This window comes from Nilaparvata lugens, chromosome 4, assembly GCF_014356525.2.
Source record: "Nilaparvata lugens isolate BPH chromosome 4, ASM1435652v1, whole genome shotgun sequence".
NCBI lineage: Eukaryota > Metazoa > Arthropoda > Insecta > Hemiptera > Delphacidae > Nilaparvata > Nilaparvata lugens.
The window spans coordinates 23,780,848-23,798,147 of record NC_052507.1 but is presented as its reverse complement, the minus strand read 5'-3'; the positions used below and the strand labels follow the sequence as shown (position 1 = coordinate 23,798,147).

The window sequence follows — 17,300 nt, the reverse complement described above, 5'->3', positions numbered from 1 at the left end:
AAAAGGGAAGTGCTGTCTTTTCTCTAAGCTTCTAGGCTAGACCTTGCTTCTCAGAATCTCGATGTAATAATTTGCATAAAAATTTGCCATTGGTAGAACGCTTGTGACGTAAACATGACGTCAGTGGCAAGCAGTAGAATACAATTCCTTTAATTACAATAATAATTTAATTTATGTAATTCTTAAAACTGCTTAATCTTATAGACATAGTTCCTCTCATACAATGTACATGTGCTAGTCTGAATGATAAGGCAGGGTTGGTGTCTGATAATAGATTAACATGTGTTGCTTTCAAACGATCACCTTCTTGGTGCTATTTCTATGCACTGTGATTGGCTTAGACCTGCCAAAGAGATTTAATTACCATGTGGTTCAGTTGAATTAAATCGTTAATAAATTAATACTCTTGTACATTTTTATTAGGTTTGAGATTGTTATAATTAATTTCTGCCATTTTATCAATAATATAATTTCATGCTATGACCTATTTAGTTACAATAAGACCTGACATATAATATAATTTCTTAAATAATAAATAATTTCAACGATAACACATACATTTTATTTTTTTATTTGAAATTCTTGATCCTTTATGGATAGTTTTAATTTTTAGAGATGGTATTATATCTTACGTGAAGCCAGCGTGACATTTGACAATACTTTGAATCAGTCAGCTGCGTTCGAACTGTTTTAAAAACATCTGATCGATAGTAAACAAAGTGTAACCTCAAAATCAGTGAGCGATTCATAAATAATTTGTGCTTTATTTGCAAAATAATTATAATTTTATTGAATAATTTTCCTAGAAAAATATTCAGTACAGAACGGTACTCTTATCAATATACAGTTATTGATAAGTAAGCTTTATCGCTCGGTCGCTAACTATTCCTTTAGCAAATTCTTTCATTTTAAAAGGTAATCACAATTTTTCTCTCTTTTCATGAGATCTATTTGAAAGATTCATCACACAAAAGCCCCCAGGATATTTTAAATAGGTAATTGGGAGACGAGTCGAAACAATGACTATTTGAAAAATCCGATATTGTGATGAATACACTATTTCATCTCCTTACTTCTACGAAAACTCCACACTTAACACTAAAAACAATATATCGTGCACTTTTGGCTACGAGAAAATAAATAATTGATTGTTCCTTCCATTGGATACAATCGAAATACAATAATTAATGAGGTCTCTTTGGATCCTTCATTAAAACAACTCCACAACTTCCATTCACGGGTGGCTTATGAGCAGACCCATAACTATAACAAATATACAAAATTTCACATATTATCCTCTTAGAATTCAAACAGTATTTGCGACAAATATAGATTTTCATCATTTTTCATAGTTGTTACAGGTTTTGACTCTTTATTCTGGCTTTTACATAAATTGGGTGAGAGTGTGATTTAACTTCGGTGACTTGACAATTGTCTACCGTTTGACTCGAGCAATTTTCTTATTTGCGCTTAGTACGTTGTGTACAAACAGGGTTACACTTGAAATGGCTTTCTTGATTTTTATCAATGTTGGTTACAAATATTAAGTCTTTAAGCTTACATTTATCAATTTTAATTACAATTCATGATCTTTTGATGCAACAGTAATAAATTTCACATTTGAAGGTAAGAATTTCATTTTCTTTGGAGTTTTTTAGAGATACATTCATATATGACATAGAACATGCGCATTTCGTGCAAATTAACATAAATATATATTTTTGGTTGCGTTTTTTACTTATAATTTCACATTAAATAATATGTTACATTAATTAACAACGATATTGCTTTGATTCCTATACATTGACTCTATGATTTCACACACATTGGTTGGTGTGACGAAGAAAATTATCGAACAGGCTTTGGTTCTGAATAGATTTTTCTGTCGATTCTGTATTTCGAGGTTAGATTTACACATTTTTTCAAATAAACTTTGTTTATTTTCTTTCCTCCTATTCACTACTAATTTCATGTTATTTCTAATTTATAATTATTTTCTGTGGATAATATAATTCTTGTTTCTGTTTTTCAGTTGTGCGGATATAACTAGGCGATTGTTTCTGTGATGACTGTAACATGATGCAGATGGCTTGATCAGGTTGGTAATTTTTAGAGTTGTTTTGTAGTTTTATTTTCTTCTGTTATTAAAGTTGATTTCGGTTTCTTCATTTGAAGTGAATTAATAATATTTCCTTATCAGCTGAGATGCGGCGATGTTTAGGTTATGTTGTTTAGGCTGCAGTAGGAGTAGAAAGATGCCAGTCTGCTAAGATGTGATTCAATGGGTAGGCTGTGACTATGAAGAAGTTTGATAATTTGTGTAATTTACAACGTAGATTCCAGTTGATTAAAAGATTATTATTTTCCTCAAGCCCCCATCTAATTTTGATTTCTCTATTGTTCCAAGTTTCCATTCCAATTTGCAACTATCCGTTTTACTAAACTTGGCTTAAAACGAATGTGCCGGTGGTGTAGATCGATTCTTACAAACATATTTCCTCTTTGTCGGCCTGTAACATGCAGTTTGATATTTTTAAACCTGACATGCCGGGGATGTCTGTGTGTTTTTCCAAATGATATTTTCCTTTTTTGCATGCCGGTGTACAGTCTGCTTGATTTCAACCGGACATGACTGCGGTGATTGTAGGTCCTTCTTGATACCATCTTCCTTTTTTCTTGCATGCTGGTAGGAAGCTTGATGTACGATTTTAGCCTAACATGACGGCAGTGGTTGTAGGTTCTTCTAGATATTCTTCTTCTTTCTTGAATTGTTTTTCTGCTTGTGTGTAGTCTTGACTTTATGCGGATTTTAATTGTTCTAATGTTGTTTTCTGATTGTTTTTGATGGATACTGATTTGATGTGTTGCAGGTGCTGTCCTCGGTGGATGAGAGATATGTGCGGTCGGCGGTCCGGGCTGCTCTTCAACTTGGTGGGCAATGTCCTTGGATTCCTGGTGTCCGGCGCGCGATGGTACGGCTGGCCCCTCTATGCCATGGATGTCGTCCTCGGCTTGGCGGGCGATGTCGTCCGGCTCGTCTTGGCACTCTGCGGGCGGTAGTACGGGCTGTCCCTCCATGCAGTGGATGACGTCCTCGGCTCGGCGGATGATGTCGACTGGTTCCTCTCGGCGTTCGGCGGGGTGCGGCGCGACTCCAGTCTTGACATTCTCGGTGGGTTGGTTTTCCATACATGTGTTATGTTCGCTTGCTTGTTTGACTTTAACCACCTCTATTGTATCCTTCTCCACATGTATATGTTTCTTAATGCTGACTTCGACGCTGATTTTTCCCATATGCATATCTTCAGATATCCTATCCAATCGGTTATTTGTTTCTAAAATTGATTTATCCAGACACTCAGCTAATTTTTTGATGGTTTTATCTGTGTCACGGAATGCTCCATCCATCCGTTGACTCAACTTCTCTAACCCTGTTCGTTTACCTTCTTTGCTTCTTGAACTTCCTTTTTAATTCTTCCTTTGTTTGGTCGCTCTTTTCATTTAGATTGTTATAGCTTCATTTGTTTTCTTCGATGCTTCTTTTATTTGTTTGTTGTCTTCCTTTAATTCTTCTTTTGTTTGTCGCATTTTTTATTTAAATCGTCCATCATCTTGGTTATCGCTTTCAGGAGGGTGTCCGTATCCAGTGCGGGAGCGGGCGTATGGCGAACGGTTATCTTCTGGTTTTTTATCCGAGCGACAGTACGAGAGATGGGGGTTCCTGTTTCTGGGGCGTCGTCGTCCGTATGCTCTCCGATGTTTCGTCCTCCGGCTCTTGGGCGGCCGATGGATCTTCCACTAGAATGAAACTCTCCTCCACCTGCGTCGAAGATAAATCATCCAGTACATTGGGATGGAAATCGGCGGATGCGGTGGCAGATGCGGATGGCGGCGAACAATCGGGTGAAATGTCCTCGGTGTCCGACAGACTTGGATTGACCTGGTCGTTTCCTGCCATGCTTTGTGAGAAAATAATGCGACGAACGTGTGCGGTGAATAAAAAACGTGAAAGTGTTGATGTGATATACAAAATAATTAATAAGAAATCCAATAGAAATTGTTATAGCTTCGTAGTGAGTGAAATACAGAAAAAGTGGTTTAGCAATGTGTTCAGTGATAAAATGAGTCAAGTTAGCAATATCGTTAACATAAAAATGACACGAACATACAGGATACACAGTGAACACTTATGCGGTAATACAGGTACGCCTCTTATAATTTATTATTATTATTATTATAAAATATTTTATTCTTATAATTTCTTGCCGCAATTCTATATATAGGCTAGTATTCTTTGCAAAATTTTATATAAAAGGAACAGTATTCTGTTTGAATTATTCCGCAATATATCCGTGATTTAATTTTACTTCCCTCTTTATGCTTTAAAAACTTTTAAAATGTAAATAACTTCAATCCTCTTTTCTGTAAATTTTATAAATTGTTTCAATATAGACCTAATATTCTTCAAATATATCACCTTTCTTATGATATCTCTTATACCTATGACTTATAGTATGACCAATTTTCGAATAACACATAATAAAATTCTGAGTTCGATTTTTTCTCTAAAAATTCATCAATCGATAAATTTCTTTCCGTTCAAAAATTGGGTATGGTACTTCTTGTTATTTTATATAACAGTGAACAGTTAATATTAAATTCGAAAAAATTCACAACCATGAATTTTTCAAAAAATTTTCCCGTTGTCAGCGCTATAGTATACTGAGCAACTAAATAATCCTCGTAGTCGATTATCCACCTCTTCAATGCCTATCACTGTTGGGCGCCAAATCATGTGGTGCGGTATTTTTTACTCGCCTCACATATGTAGAGAGATTTGCCAAATCATGTAGTGCTGAATCTAAATGCCCCACGTTGGGCGCCAAATCATGTGGAGCGGTATTTGATGGCTTCACACATGTAGAGTGAATCTTGTACTGAGTCAATGGTGTAGCGGCTATAAATTTTGTAATTGCGTGCGTGGACGCTGAATGTACACCAGACTGATTGATTCACTACAAGATTCAATACAATTGTCGGAATCGCGGGAGGCCTAAACGCTCGCTCACCCTTGATTCTTCTAATGACAAATTGTATAGTGATGAAATTTTTATAAGCAGTGTAGCGATCGCTAAACACTGAAGACGGATACCTTAAAATTATTACCTGTGAAGAATGAGCATACAAAATCATACAGGTCGAGCAAAAATCCCGATGTAGATAATTTACGGGACTGCGTCTCTAATAAGTTCTGAAGGATTAAAATACGGTATTTGGACCAAATATCGTTCAGAATATATTTCGAGAACAGAGTCTTGTCGGGTTTTAAGCTCTATTGTAGGAATTTATATGATCTATGGCTGCCACTGCTGTACAATTGATGCGTTCGCTCCTAAGTCGAGGTAGGTAACAGATAAAAGCTGATATATGAGCAGGTAAGGACAAAGAATAAATATCTTGATCTGACCCCACTCGCTACATCCACTTAGACCTGTTCCAATATCCAGCTTAATTCAATTATTCCAATGATCGTATTCGATCGGTTCTTGATGATATAGAACGTATCAGACACAATAATTGACAGGCTTAAGAAATAATCGAACTCAGAAAGCGAATTAACAAAACTGAAATATATTACAATAAAATATGTAATCATACAGTGCAGTTCAGAATTTGATTTACAGGTTGATAATAATTTAGCATTAACAGAATAGTTAAAAATTTTCTTGTGCTTGCATGATACCATGCGTGATTCAACAGAATTTTACGATTGATAAAATTGAACAATTTTGAAAGAATTATAAAATATTTTTAAAATGCTCGGGGTCGTGGTTCAGGCAGCGGAGGATAGTAATCAACTACAAATTCTTATAAATTAAATATGAATAAATTCTAGGCTCTTAATAACTAAAAGCGCTTGTCGGCGTGGCCAATAATTTAACGAAGAAAAAATTTATGTTTCTGCACTGAAATATTTTCGAAGCGTAGATTGGGGCCCCTTTTAAAACTTATAACTCACGTGAATTTCCTTGGCGGTCGTGGTTTTCTTCTTTAGATCAAAAATCGTTTGATCGGCGGCAATCCAGGCTTTGGTTTCAGCACGTGGGGAATTTTAATTTAATATTCCTTCACCAAATTAATTAAGGGATAATTTACTTTAACTTTTAAATTTATCGATTGATGAAAACAGAAATTTACAAATAACAAATAAATTGGCCTAAAATATCGGCTCACAAATAGAACATTTAAAATCGAACAAGAAATTTTCACAAATAGGTCTTTGGTAACTATAAAAGATCTGCACGGTGAGGATTTCAAAAGGGAAGTGCTGTCTTTTCTCTAAGCTTCTAGGCTAGACCTTGCTTCTCAGAATCTCGATGTAATAATTTGCATAAAAATTTGCCATTGGTAGAACGCTTGTGACGTAAACATGACGTCAGTGGCAAGCAGTAGAATACATTCCTTTAATTACAATAATAATTTAATTTATGTAATTCTTAAAACTGCTTAATCTTATAGACATAGTTCCTCTCATACAATGTACATGTGCTAGTGTAACTGATAAGGCAGGGTTGTTGTCTGATAATAGATTAACATGTGTTGCTTTCAAACGATCACCTCTTGGTGCTATTTCTATGCACTGTGATTGGCTTAGACCTGCCAAAGAGATTTAATTACCATGTGGTTCAGTTGAATTAAATCGTTAATGAATTAATACTCTTGTACAATTTTTATTAGGTTTGAGATTGTTATAATTAATTTCTGCCATTTTATCAATAATATAATTTCATGCTATGACCTATTTAGTTACAATAAGACCTGACATATAATATAATTTCTTAAATAATAAATAATTTCAACGATAACACATACATTTTATTTTTTTATTTGAAATTCTTGATCCTTTATGGATAGTTTTAATTTTTAGAGATGGTATATATCTTACGTGAAGCCAGCGTGACATTTGACAATACTTTGAATCAGTCAGCTGCGTTCGAACTGTTTTAAAAACATCTGATCGATAGTAAACAAAGTGTAACCTCAAAATCAATGAGCAATTCGTAAATAATTTGTGCTTTATTTGCAAAATAATTATAATTTTATTGAATAATTTTCCTAGAAAAATATTCAGTACAGAACGGTACTCTTATCAATATACAGTTATTGATAAGTAAGCTTTATCGCTCGGTCGCTAACTATTCCTTTAGCAAATTCTTTCATTTTAAAAGGTAATCACAATTTTTCTCTCTTTTCATGAGATCTATTTGAAAGATTCATCACAATATATATATATATATATATATATATATATATATATATATATATATATATATATATATATCATCTACTTTGAATATAGGATTAATCAGACTACAGAAATTATTATTCATAATCAATCAGCTGACAAGTGGATTACACAGATGGCTGGAGTGACACAAGAGAAATGCACCGTTTAACAGCGCATGTGCTTTGTATTCAATCGTACTTCATTGCCGCTTTTTCAGGAGCTGTCTCATGGTCTCATATATACATTGCGAATTCGAGCGTGTATAGGGCATTCCTATTGCTTTCTGTCTTGAATAAATGAGTCTTTCTTAATTAGAATAGGCTAATTATAATTATTGTACCTGATAAACTGAAAATTCAGTTAAAAAATAACTAAAAAAATAACTGATAATCTATATAATAAGAGAGAATAGGGTTGTATTTGTTCGTGTGTTCATTTGTTCGCATCAAAACATGTCAACGTGTGGATTGCATACCGGAAAAACGGGAATGATTTAGATCTCCAAATTTTGCACATAGATTCTAAAAATATCAATCTCGTGCACCTGGAAGCACAAAATTTCAATTTTCCTTCTAGATTTTTTAGAATTAATGTTCAAATTTAATTAATGGTACATACGATTTTATAAAAAAATAACCAAATCATATGGTCGAAGTTGAAAAAGGAGCATCTGTTTCTATTATTGCTTTCTACCTCATACCACTTAACCTCAATAATATTGTTTCAATAATAATTGGTAAATATTTTCTATAATAATGATAATCTAGAAGAATCTATACGGTTATAAACATTTTGTTAATAACTTTGGTGTAAATGCTGCTTTAGCGTGGTGTTGTGCAGAATCATCTTCGAAAAATCAGTTTATCTTTTAATATCATTTAATATAGAAATCTTATATTTCAATAAAATTATTTTGGAATTGCCAATAACTCCTGTCACAGAACCCTGACCGAGATTATCAAAATAACTTCTGGTCTGGCCAGAGAATTCGAACTGTAGCGCCAAAATCCCAGACTGCAGTTCTGCCAATAGCAGGCTTGTTTGCTCCAGCGCAGATCGTCCTGCTGTTCTGACCTTGACGAGTTAAAAGCCCCAGTCATTCTTGTTTGTCAGCCCGTTGTCTTGTTGCAAGACCAAAATTGTGTGTTTGTCATGTAATTTCGATCGGAAATTTCTTGTAAATAATTGTTTGAGTGTAGTGTGTGTGAATTATGAGTATAACAGCGTAAATAGTGTTAAATTGAATTAATTTGAATCGTATTTGAATTTATAAAGAATCCAGTTTGAGCTTTGTTCGAAACACAGTGTATGACCTGCAAGTTGAACACAGAATCAACGAGAAGACAGCCCAGAAGCCAGAACCTGTCTTATTCCCAGATTTCATTCCACCCTGAACCTGATCAAAACACCTAATAAAGGCTTCGAAGGGGGCAAGTAGTCAAGATTGGATTAAATCTGGTGAGTTTTTGCTCTTTTTTATTGTTCATTAATGCAGAGTTTAACTGTACAAATAACCTGGCTCAAATTGAAGATTAAATTTTGCCCCTTGTTTGTATTTGATTATTTGAATAGTAAACTACAGTCCTCTGGTAGCTCTAGCCTGAGCTTTGTTCAGAACATTTCTTGGTCCTGCCAAACCGTGATGAATTTAAATTTGTAATTTGTTGATTAATTCACACACATTGGATTTAAGCAGTTTCGTATTTGTCCAATGTTGGCATGTTGAGGATGGTCTGATCTATGCTCAACTTAAGTTTGTTGTAGCCTTGTTCTAGAGCAAGGTTTCTTGTCAATTTGTATTTGTGTAAAATTGAATTTATTTCAGTTAAAATTGTAATTTTTCTGAAACTAGGCTCATTGTGCTCTTTTTCGGGAATTTGTTTGTTGGAGTTTGTATTGTCCATTTTGTTATACATGTTAGTGAAGGTTAATCACAGCATGATTTTGTTTGTTCAATTCAACAAGTTATTGTTTGTTTGTGAGTTGTTGGAAGAACATTATCTAATCATATAGTTTTGTCTTCAGCAGTAACTTATCTTGTGAATTGATAATCAAAGTTTAACTTTGATAACTTACTAGTCGTGATTCTTCCTTTCATCTAGTTTTGAACTCATTCTTGTTTTATTGTCTGTTGTTTGTATTGTCGGGGCTGAATTGTTTTGTGTATGAGTTCAAGATGGAGGAAAAATTACAGAAACAAATCAGAGTGCATCGTGCTAAACTGGAACAAGATTGCAGAGATGCCAGATATGCCAGATTGCAAAGAATTTATGAACTGTCTAAAAATGTCTCTGATCCAAAAGTTGCTGAGCAATTTTCAATCTTGTATCCTCGGGTGTCTCAGACCATTTCGGATTATGAAAAGACAGAATTAGTGGTTAATGAGTTGGAACTTGAGTTGAATAAAGATTATGTTGTAGCATTCAACGACTCACACCTAGATCTGTTTCAGTATATTGAAGTAGCGGCTAACACTCTCAAACAGAAAGAGGCGACTGATGCTATTGCTCAATCTTCGACAGCTACAGCAGCTAGTGCACAGCCGGTCGTGTCCGAGTCGGTACTGCCTAAAATCGACCTTCCGAAATTTGATGGGAACCAGACTCAATGGTCGGTGTTTTATGAACTATTTAAGGCATTGGTACATGACAACAAGAGTTTGAACGATCAGCAGAAGGTCCAATATCTTGTAAGTAGACTTACTGGACAAGCAGCAAATATTTGTCATCATTTGCCACCATTGGCTAACAATTATCAAATAATTTGGCAGGCATTATTGACCCGCTATAACGATCCATGGGCGCAAGTCGATGCCTATTTCAAACAAATTTTTGATTTTCGTCCAATAAAATCAGAATCAAAGGCAGGTTGTATTGCGATTTTGGATGGGTTTTGCAGTTCAATCAATGCAGTGAAGAGATTGCGACTCACTGATTTGTCAGACTCGATATTCCTCTATCATGGCTTGAGATTGCTGGATCCAAGTTCTCGTAGAAATTTTGAATCGGCCGTCCGTGACAAGGCTATGCCAACTTATACTGATTATGTCAAATTCATTGAAAAGCAAATTAAGACTCTTCCTTCTGATGAGAAACAGACTGAATCGTTTAATATGAGGCACAAAAAGGATAATAAATCAAAGGTGTTTGTGGTTCAATCTAATGATTCATCTAACGATGCATCTAGTAAAAAGCCCAATTGTCTGAAGTGCTCAAAACCGGGTCATCGGTTAGTAGATTGTGCAAGTTTCTTGAAAATGACTCCTTGGGATCGTTATTGTTTGATTAAAGGAAAGTTTTGTTGTTTTCGTTGTCTTGATGTGGATCATTTGAGTAGAGATTGTCGTAGTAAAACTCAGTGTGCTCAATGTCGAGAATCTCATCATTCTTTATTGCACTTTTCCAGATCAAGTTCCAATGAAGGTGTTGCGTCCTCGTCGAACTCCAAGGCAGGTGGCACATCACCTATTAGTTGTTGTTCTACATCCAACGATGTAGAAAATTTGACCGTTGTGTTGTCGACTGTCACTGCTCATGTTCGAGATTGTAATGATCAGCTTTGTGATGTTCGTTTCTTGGTTGACACCGGGAGTCAGTGTCATTTTGTTACAGCCAAATTGTGTCGGCGTTTGAGACTACCATTCCAGCCCATGAAAACCGTTGTTCGTGGATTCGGTGGTGGTACTAGTGAAGTTCGAGGTCGTACTTGTGTGTCGATTCAGTCGAAGTTGGATCCTACCATCAAGTTTTTGATGGATGCCACAGTGGTAGATAAAATCATCGACAAGTTGCCTTCTTGTGAAATCGACAGATCCAAACTTCATCATCTTGAAAATCTCACACTGGCTAACGACAAATTCTACCTTCCTAGTAGAATAGATAGCATCATTGGTGCGGAGTTAGTTCCTCACTTGCTACGTGGGAGTCCTAGTATAGGTGAATCACACGAATTGATGACAGTTAATAGTGTCCTTGGTCACATTCTGATGGGGAGAGCGCCGATTCTCACTTCAACAAAGAATGTGTCGAATTGTTTTACAGCCATCTGTAGTCCATTCGTTAGTAGTCCATCGTTGGATAGTTTTGTGGAACGTTTTTGGGAGTTGGAATCATGCCCTGCACTAAGCTGTCAACTGAAACCGGAAGAGTTGAGTGTGAGGTAAATTTTCGGAAGTCTGTACATCATGTGAATTCTGGTCGTTTTGTTGTTGCCTTGTCATTTGCGGAGCCGCCCAGCAGCTTGGGAGATTCGTATGCTGTCGCCGAACGCAGACTGCTGACTTTGGAGAGACAACTAGAGCATGACAGCAATACTTGTATTTCATATCATGAAATATTGATCGATTACCTACGTCAGGGTCACATGTCGTTTGTAGCAGATCAGACAGACCGAGGTGGTTACTACATACCGCATCACACCATTGTGAAAGCAAGCAGCACTACCACGCCCATCCGAATTGTATTTGATGCTGGTTCCAGAACATCATTGGGTTTGTCATTGAACCAGGTTCTTCATGCTGGTCCCAAATTGCAAACTGACATTTTTGTTTTGTTAGTTAATTTTTGTTTGTTCCCAATCGCACTAACTGCCGACATTAAACAAATGTATCGACAGATATTAGTGGAGGATTCCTGCCATCGTTATCAGCATGTATTGTGGAGATTTTCGCCGGAGGATCCGATCGAAATCTATCAGCTCAATTGTGTTGTTTTTGGTGTTTCAAGCTCTCCATATTTGGTGCTTCGCACCGTCCACCAGCTTGTAGAGGAGGATGGAAATCGTTTTCCAGCAGCCAAGGCGAGAATACCAAGAGACATGTTCATGGACAACTTAGTCACATCTGTCGCCACAGAGTCAGAGGCCGCGGAGCTGTATCGTCAGTCCAAGCAGCTGTTTGAGGGAGGAGGTTTCTCGCTCACAAAGTGGACTTCAAATTCACCATCAATGTTGGAGAAATTCTCGGAGGAAGAGAAATCGTTTTCATACAAGGATTTCGAAGCAGACAACTCCTTGGCTATCTTGGGATTGAATTGGCAACCTAGTACTGATCTGTTTCAGTTTTCAGTCAAGAGTGGTGAGGTCGTCGCTACTAAGCGTTCTATTCTGTCAGTGATGGCTCGTATCTATGATCCACTTGGTCTCTTGTCACCGTTTACATTATATCTAAAACGTCTTGTCCAGAAACTGTGGAAATTAGGAGTGGATTGGGACGAGAAGCCGCCTGAGTCTATCTGCACTCTTTGGGAGAATTGTCAAAAAGAGTTGCCTCTATTGTTGAAATTTGCTGTTCCACTTCACGTTGGTTTGTTTCAGGATTCTCACATCAGTTTGATTGGTTTTTGTGATGCATCTTTGTCTGGTTATGGTGCAGTTATCTATGTGAAGTCGCAGAAGGAGAGCGAGGAGCCAAGAGTTGTATTATTGTGTTCAAAGTCCAAGGTAGCACCATCTAAAGTTGTTTCAATACCTCGTTTGGAGTTGTGTGCGGCACTCTTGTTGGCAGAACTCATGAATTCAGTAGTCACTATTATTAGTGAACGTTGTCATGTGTCTCGTATTGTCACACTCTCTGATTCGACAGTCACCTTGTGTTGGATTAATGCTCCATCCGCGAAATGGCAAACTTTTGTTGGTAATCGCGTCGCAAAAATACAGGATTCTTGTATACAGGAGTGGATGCATGTTGCCGGAATTGAAAATCCCGCTGATTGTTTGTCTAGAACAGGTTTATCACCAGTTGAGCTTGTGAACTTTCCGTTGTGGCTCTCCGGTCCATCATGGATAGCAGAGGACGAATGCGATTGGCCCATCCGAACTCAAATGGAAGAGATCGTGGATCCACCGGAGGCGAAAAAACCGTCAGTGTTGATAGTCACAAAATCTCCTGATTGTAACAGCAATGCAGTATATTCATTGATTGGTCGTTGTTTGGATTATGGTCGTCTTTTGAGAATTGTAATTCTTGTTCTCAAATTCTTACGAATCTTACCCCAATCAGAAAAATCAGATTTCGATGTTGCTGAGAGGTATCTATGTAAAGTGGTACAGAAGATACATTTTTCATCTGAATTTGTGCAATTAGAGAAGGGAGAGGATTGTTCTATGCGCCTACGTCGCCTGTCTCCATTTATTGATGGAGGTGTGATTCGCATCGGCGGTTGTTTGTCTCATGCTGGACTGGAATTTGAGACTTGTCATCAGATGATCTCAGCAAAATCCGACACTTTCGTATGGATGTTAATTGATTATCATCACAAGAAGAATTGTCATGCTGGACCTTCGTTATTGTTGTCCTTGATCAGACTGAAATTCTGGATACTGTCCGCTCGCTCTATTATTTGTATTTGTGTCTTTAAGTGTAATCGTTGTTTCTGTGTTCGACCTAGTAATAATGCAATTATATCTACTCCCAACTCAATAGTTGTTGTGCTTGTTGTATTTTTTCTTTGTGTTGTTTTTTGGTGTTGGTGTTTTTTGTTCTTTTTGGCATGTCTGGATTTTTTCCTTTCTGTGTTTTTTTCAGTTTTGTAACTTGGCTGAAAAATAGTTTTTCAGAGGCGGGGGTATGTTCTGGCCAGAGAATTCGAACTGTAGCGCCAAAATCCCAGACTGCAGTTCTGCCAATAGCAGGCTTGTTTGCGCCAGCGCAGATCGTCCTGCTGTTTTGACCTTGTCGAGTTAAAAACCCCAGTCATTCTTGTTTGTCAGCCCGTTGTCTTGTTGCAAGACCAAAATTGTGTGTTTGTCATGTAATTTCGATCGGAAATTTCTTGTAAATAATTGTTTGAGTGTAGTGTGTGTGAATTATGAGTATAACAGCGTAAATAGTGTTAAATTGAAATGATTTGAATTGTATTTGAATTTATAAAGAATCCAGTTTGAGCTTTGTTCGAAACACAGTGTATGACCTGCAAGTTGAACACAGAATCAACGAGAAGACAGCCCAGAAGCCAGAACCTGTCTTATTCCCAGATTTCATTCCACCCTGAACCTGATCAAAACACCTAATAAAGGCTTCGAAGGGGCAAGTAGTCAAGATTGGATTAAATCTGGTGAGTTTTTGCTCTTTTTTATTGTTCATTAATGCAGAGTTTAACTGTACAAATAACCTGGCTCAAATTGAAGATTAAATTTTGCCCCTTGTTTGTATTTGATTATTTGAATAGTAAACTACAGTCCTCTGGTAGCTCTAGCCTGAGCTTTGTTCAGAACAACTTCATTATGAAATATGAGACGACGTCGAAAAAAAATTATGAATAGTACAGTCTTGTGAATAGACATAGACTTGTGAATTAGTAAATGAGCGTGACATCATCATTATATAATTTTATAACAATATTTTTTGAATGACAAACTATTTTCCCAATGTCACATAGAATAATTAAAATAGTGAAATTAAATCTTGATGTCTTTTATTATGATTGAACCCATTGTTTCTAGTTCAGTTTTGACAAAGTAAATGTTACGTTACAGGCAAGTAGATAAGGTAATATTTAATTTGAACATAATAATATTATATTCTGTAACCCATCAAACCAGCACATTCCATCTTTATACTTCAATAAAACCTCACATGTTCCATTTAAGCCTGATTTTCCAATATTTGAATTGAAATAAAATTGAAATGGTATATCATAGCGGACTGAATGCGTTCAAAACATTAATAGGAGATGAAAATACATATGAATAACATGGTTTGAAAACTTTTAAAGAGATTTAAATAGTTATAAAATCTATGTTTTTGGCGTTTTCCCAGAATTTTAATTTTCGGATCATGTGACTTTTGATTTTAACCCCCTCGCTCAATTTTCTTTTATTAATTTTTGGTATTTTTACTTTCTAATTATGGTCAGCTGATATGAGTTTGTGATTTAAATGCGCTTCAGTTCAGTTGACATTTTGGGTAGTTGACAATGTTCTTTATAACTGAATTCTACTATTATCTATAATTCTACCTTCTATTATTTATATTGAATAAACTATCCACAATTCCTGTACTTACTCAAGACTAAAATTTAGTAAATTTTATTTAATATAAATTGTGTAATGAGAATCTTCATGTTCCGTCCGGTTCAATCCAATGTACCTAGAATACTTTGTATTCTCGGTACCTTGGTTCAATCTGTATCTTGTATGAGACATAATATTGTCAAAACCAGTCATTTATTTTTTTTTATTTAAGATACTTATTTCAGCTGTCACACCATCATAGATCTCTAGTAAACTGCAATCTGATATTTTTACTTTCCTTGCCCTATTACCATAGATAAGAAAAGTATTGCTTTCCGAAAAAAATTAAGGTACCCCAATTTCTAAATTTCTATACGTTTCAAGGTCCCCTGAGTCCAAAAAAGTGGTTTTTGGGTATTCTGTATGTGTGAGTGTGTGTGTGTGTGGTGTGTGTGTGTGTGTGTGTGTGTGTGTGTGTGTGTGTGTGTGTATGAGTGTATGTTCGTCTGTGTACACGATATCTCTCATCTCCCAATTAACGGAATGACTTGAAATTTTGAACTCAAGGTCCTTATACTATAAGGATCCGACACGAGCAATTTCGATCAAATGCGATTCAAGATGGCGGCTGAAATGGCGAAAATGTTGTCAAAAACAGGGGTTTTCGCGATATTCTCGAAAACGGCTTCAACTATTTTAATTAAAGTTATACCTCGGATAGTCATCGATAAGCTCTATCAACTGCCACAAGTCCCATATCTGTAAAAATTTCAGGAGCTCCACCCCATCTATGCAAAGTTTAATTTGAGATTCTCAATTATCAGGCTTCAGATACAATTTAAACAAAAAATTTCGAGTGGAAAAGATTGAGCATGAGAATCTCTACAATTAATGTTCATTAACATTTTCACCTGAAATTAAAAATAAGCTCGAAATTCGAGAAAATGTGATTATCCAATTATTGCAAACTGTTGACAAAACTGTTGATTCTATTAAATGATTCACTATGAAGAGATAGCAGACCTCGTGAGTCTCCAGCGTTATTGCCCTGTCACCAGCTGGCTCAAATCTTTGAATAGTAGACTTGAGATGCGCGGGAACACTAGCGTCAGGTGATCAATTTTCATGACGGCAAGGAAAGTTGTGTGAGTGTGCCACACCAGATTTTTTATCTTTTGAAGATTACCTTATTTCAGTTCAATCTTCCATTCACATGAACTGCTTCTCTCATCGTGATGGAGCAGCGAAATTACATAAAACAGTCAAATTACAACATACAAATCAAGGTAGGCAAATGGTCATCAGCAGAAGTCACCAAAGTTTATTTATTTACTTCATTCTCACAAGCACACAATCAGAACATAATTGAAAGAAAACAACAGAATTGATTCAAAACGGCATCACTTCCGAATTTTCTGGTTTGTGAAATGATGGGCCATCACGTGGATGATGCTGAAGACATTTCGGCGTTGATGTGCCAGGATGAGTGGTGTGCCCCTCATGAGACAAGGAATGCGCGGTTTCAAGGGCTGGGCTGTCGGGCGAGCGAAGCGACGGACGTCTTGTCTGCGACCAGATGGTCGCCCGAGTGCCACACCCTCACCCGGCTTCCCGGTCCCTGTCTCCTCATTTCCATTCGATAAAAAGAAGAAGAGCGCACACACCATCAATTCACCATTCCCTTCCCCCTCCCACCTCACGCCACACCACACCATACAGCCCAACGCACCACTAAATAAGTGGAACAAGAAAAAAATAAAGAGAAACAGACAAGACGACAACAACTGAATCCGTTGCATTTCTTTCTCAATCTCTTCTCTCTCTTATCACTTGTGTCTTCTTAATATCACATACGCCAAACCCTTTTCCTTTAATCCATAACTTATCAATAATCCTCTCTTTGTGCAAGCACTCGAAGAGGTGAGCATTCAGGACTTTCCACTACCTTTCTTCATTATTGATTCTTTGTACAAAGACTACGTAGGATATACGATCGCTGCCGGAGAGCTCCGGTCCGCCATTTGAAAATAAAGGTGGAAATTAGTGGACGTTGTAATCCAAA

The 17,300-nt window shown here is 36.5% G+C and overlaps 1 protein-coding gene across 1 annotated transcript; it reads left to right on the top strand.

Annotated features, from left to right (window-relative positions):
* Positions 1 to 2,592: 2,592 nt before the first annotated feature.
* Positions 2,593 to 17,026, top strand: LOC120350824. The gene is made up of 3 exons (XM_039425714.1): positions 2,593 to 3,172; positions 3,630 to 3,763; positions 16,720 to 17,026. Exons 1-3 carry the CDS (start codon positions 2,939 to 2,941, stop codon positions 17,024 to 17,026), a joined length of 675 nt encoding a protein of 224 aa, XP_039281648.1. The 5' UTR covers positions 2,593 to 2,938.
* The last annotated feature ends 274 nt before the right edge of the window (positions 17,027 to 17,300 follow it).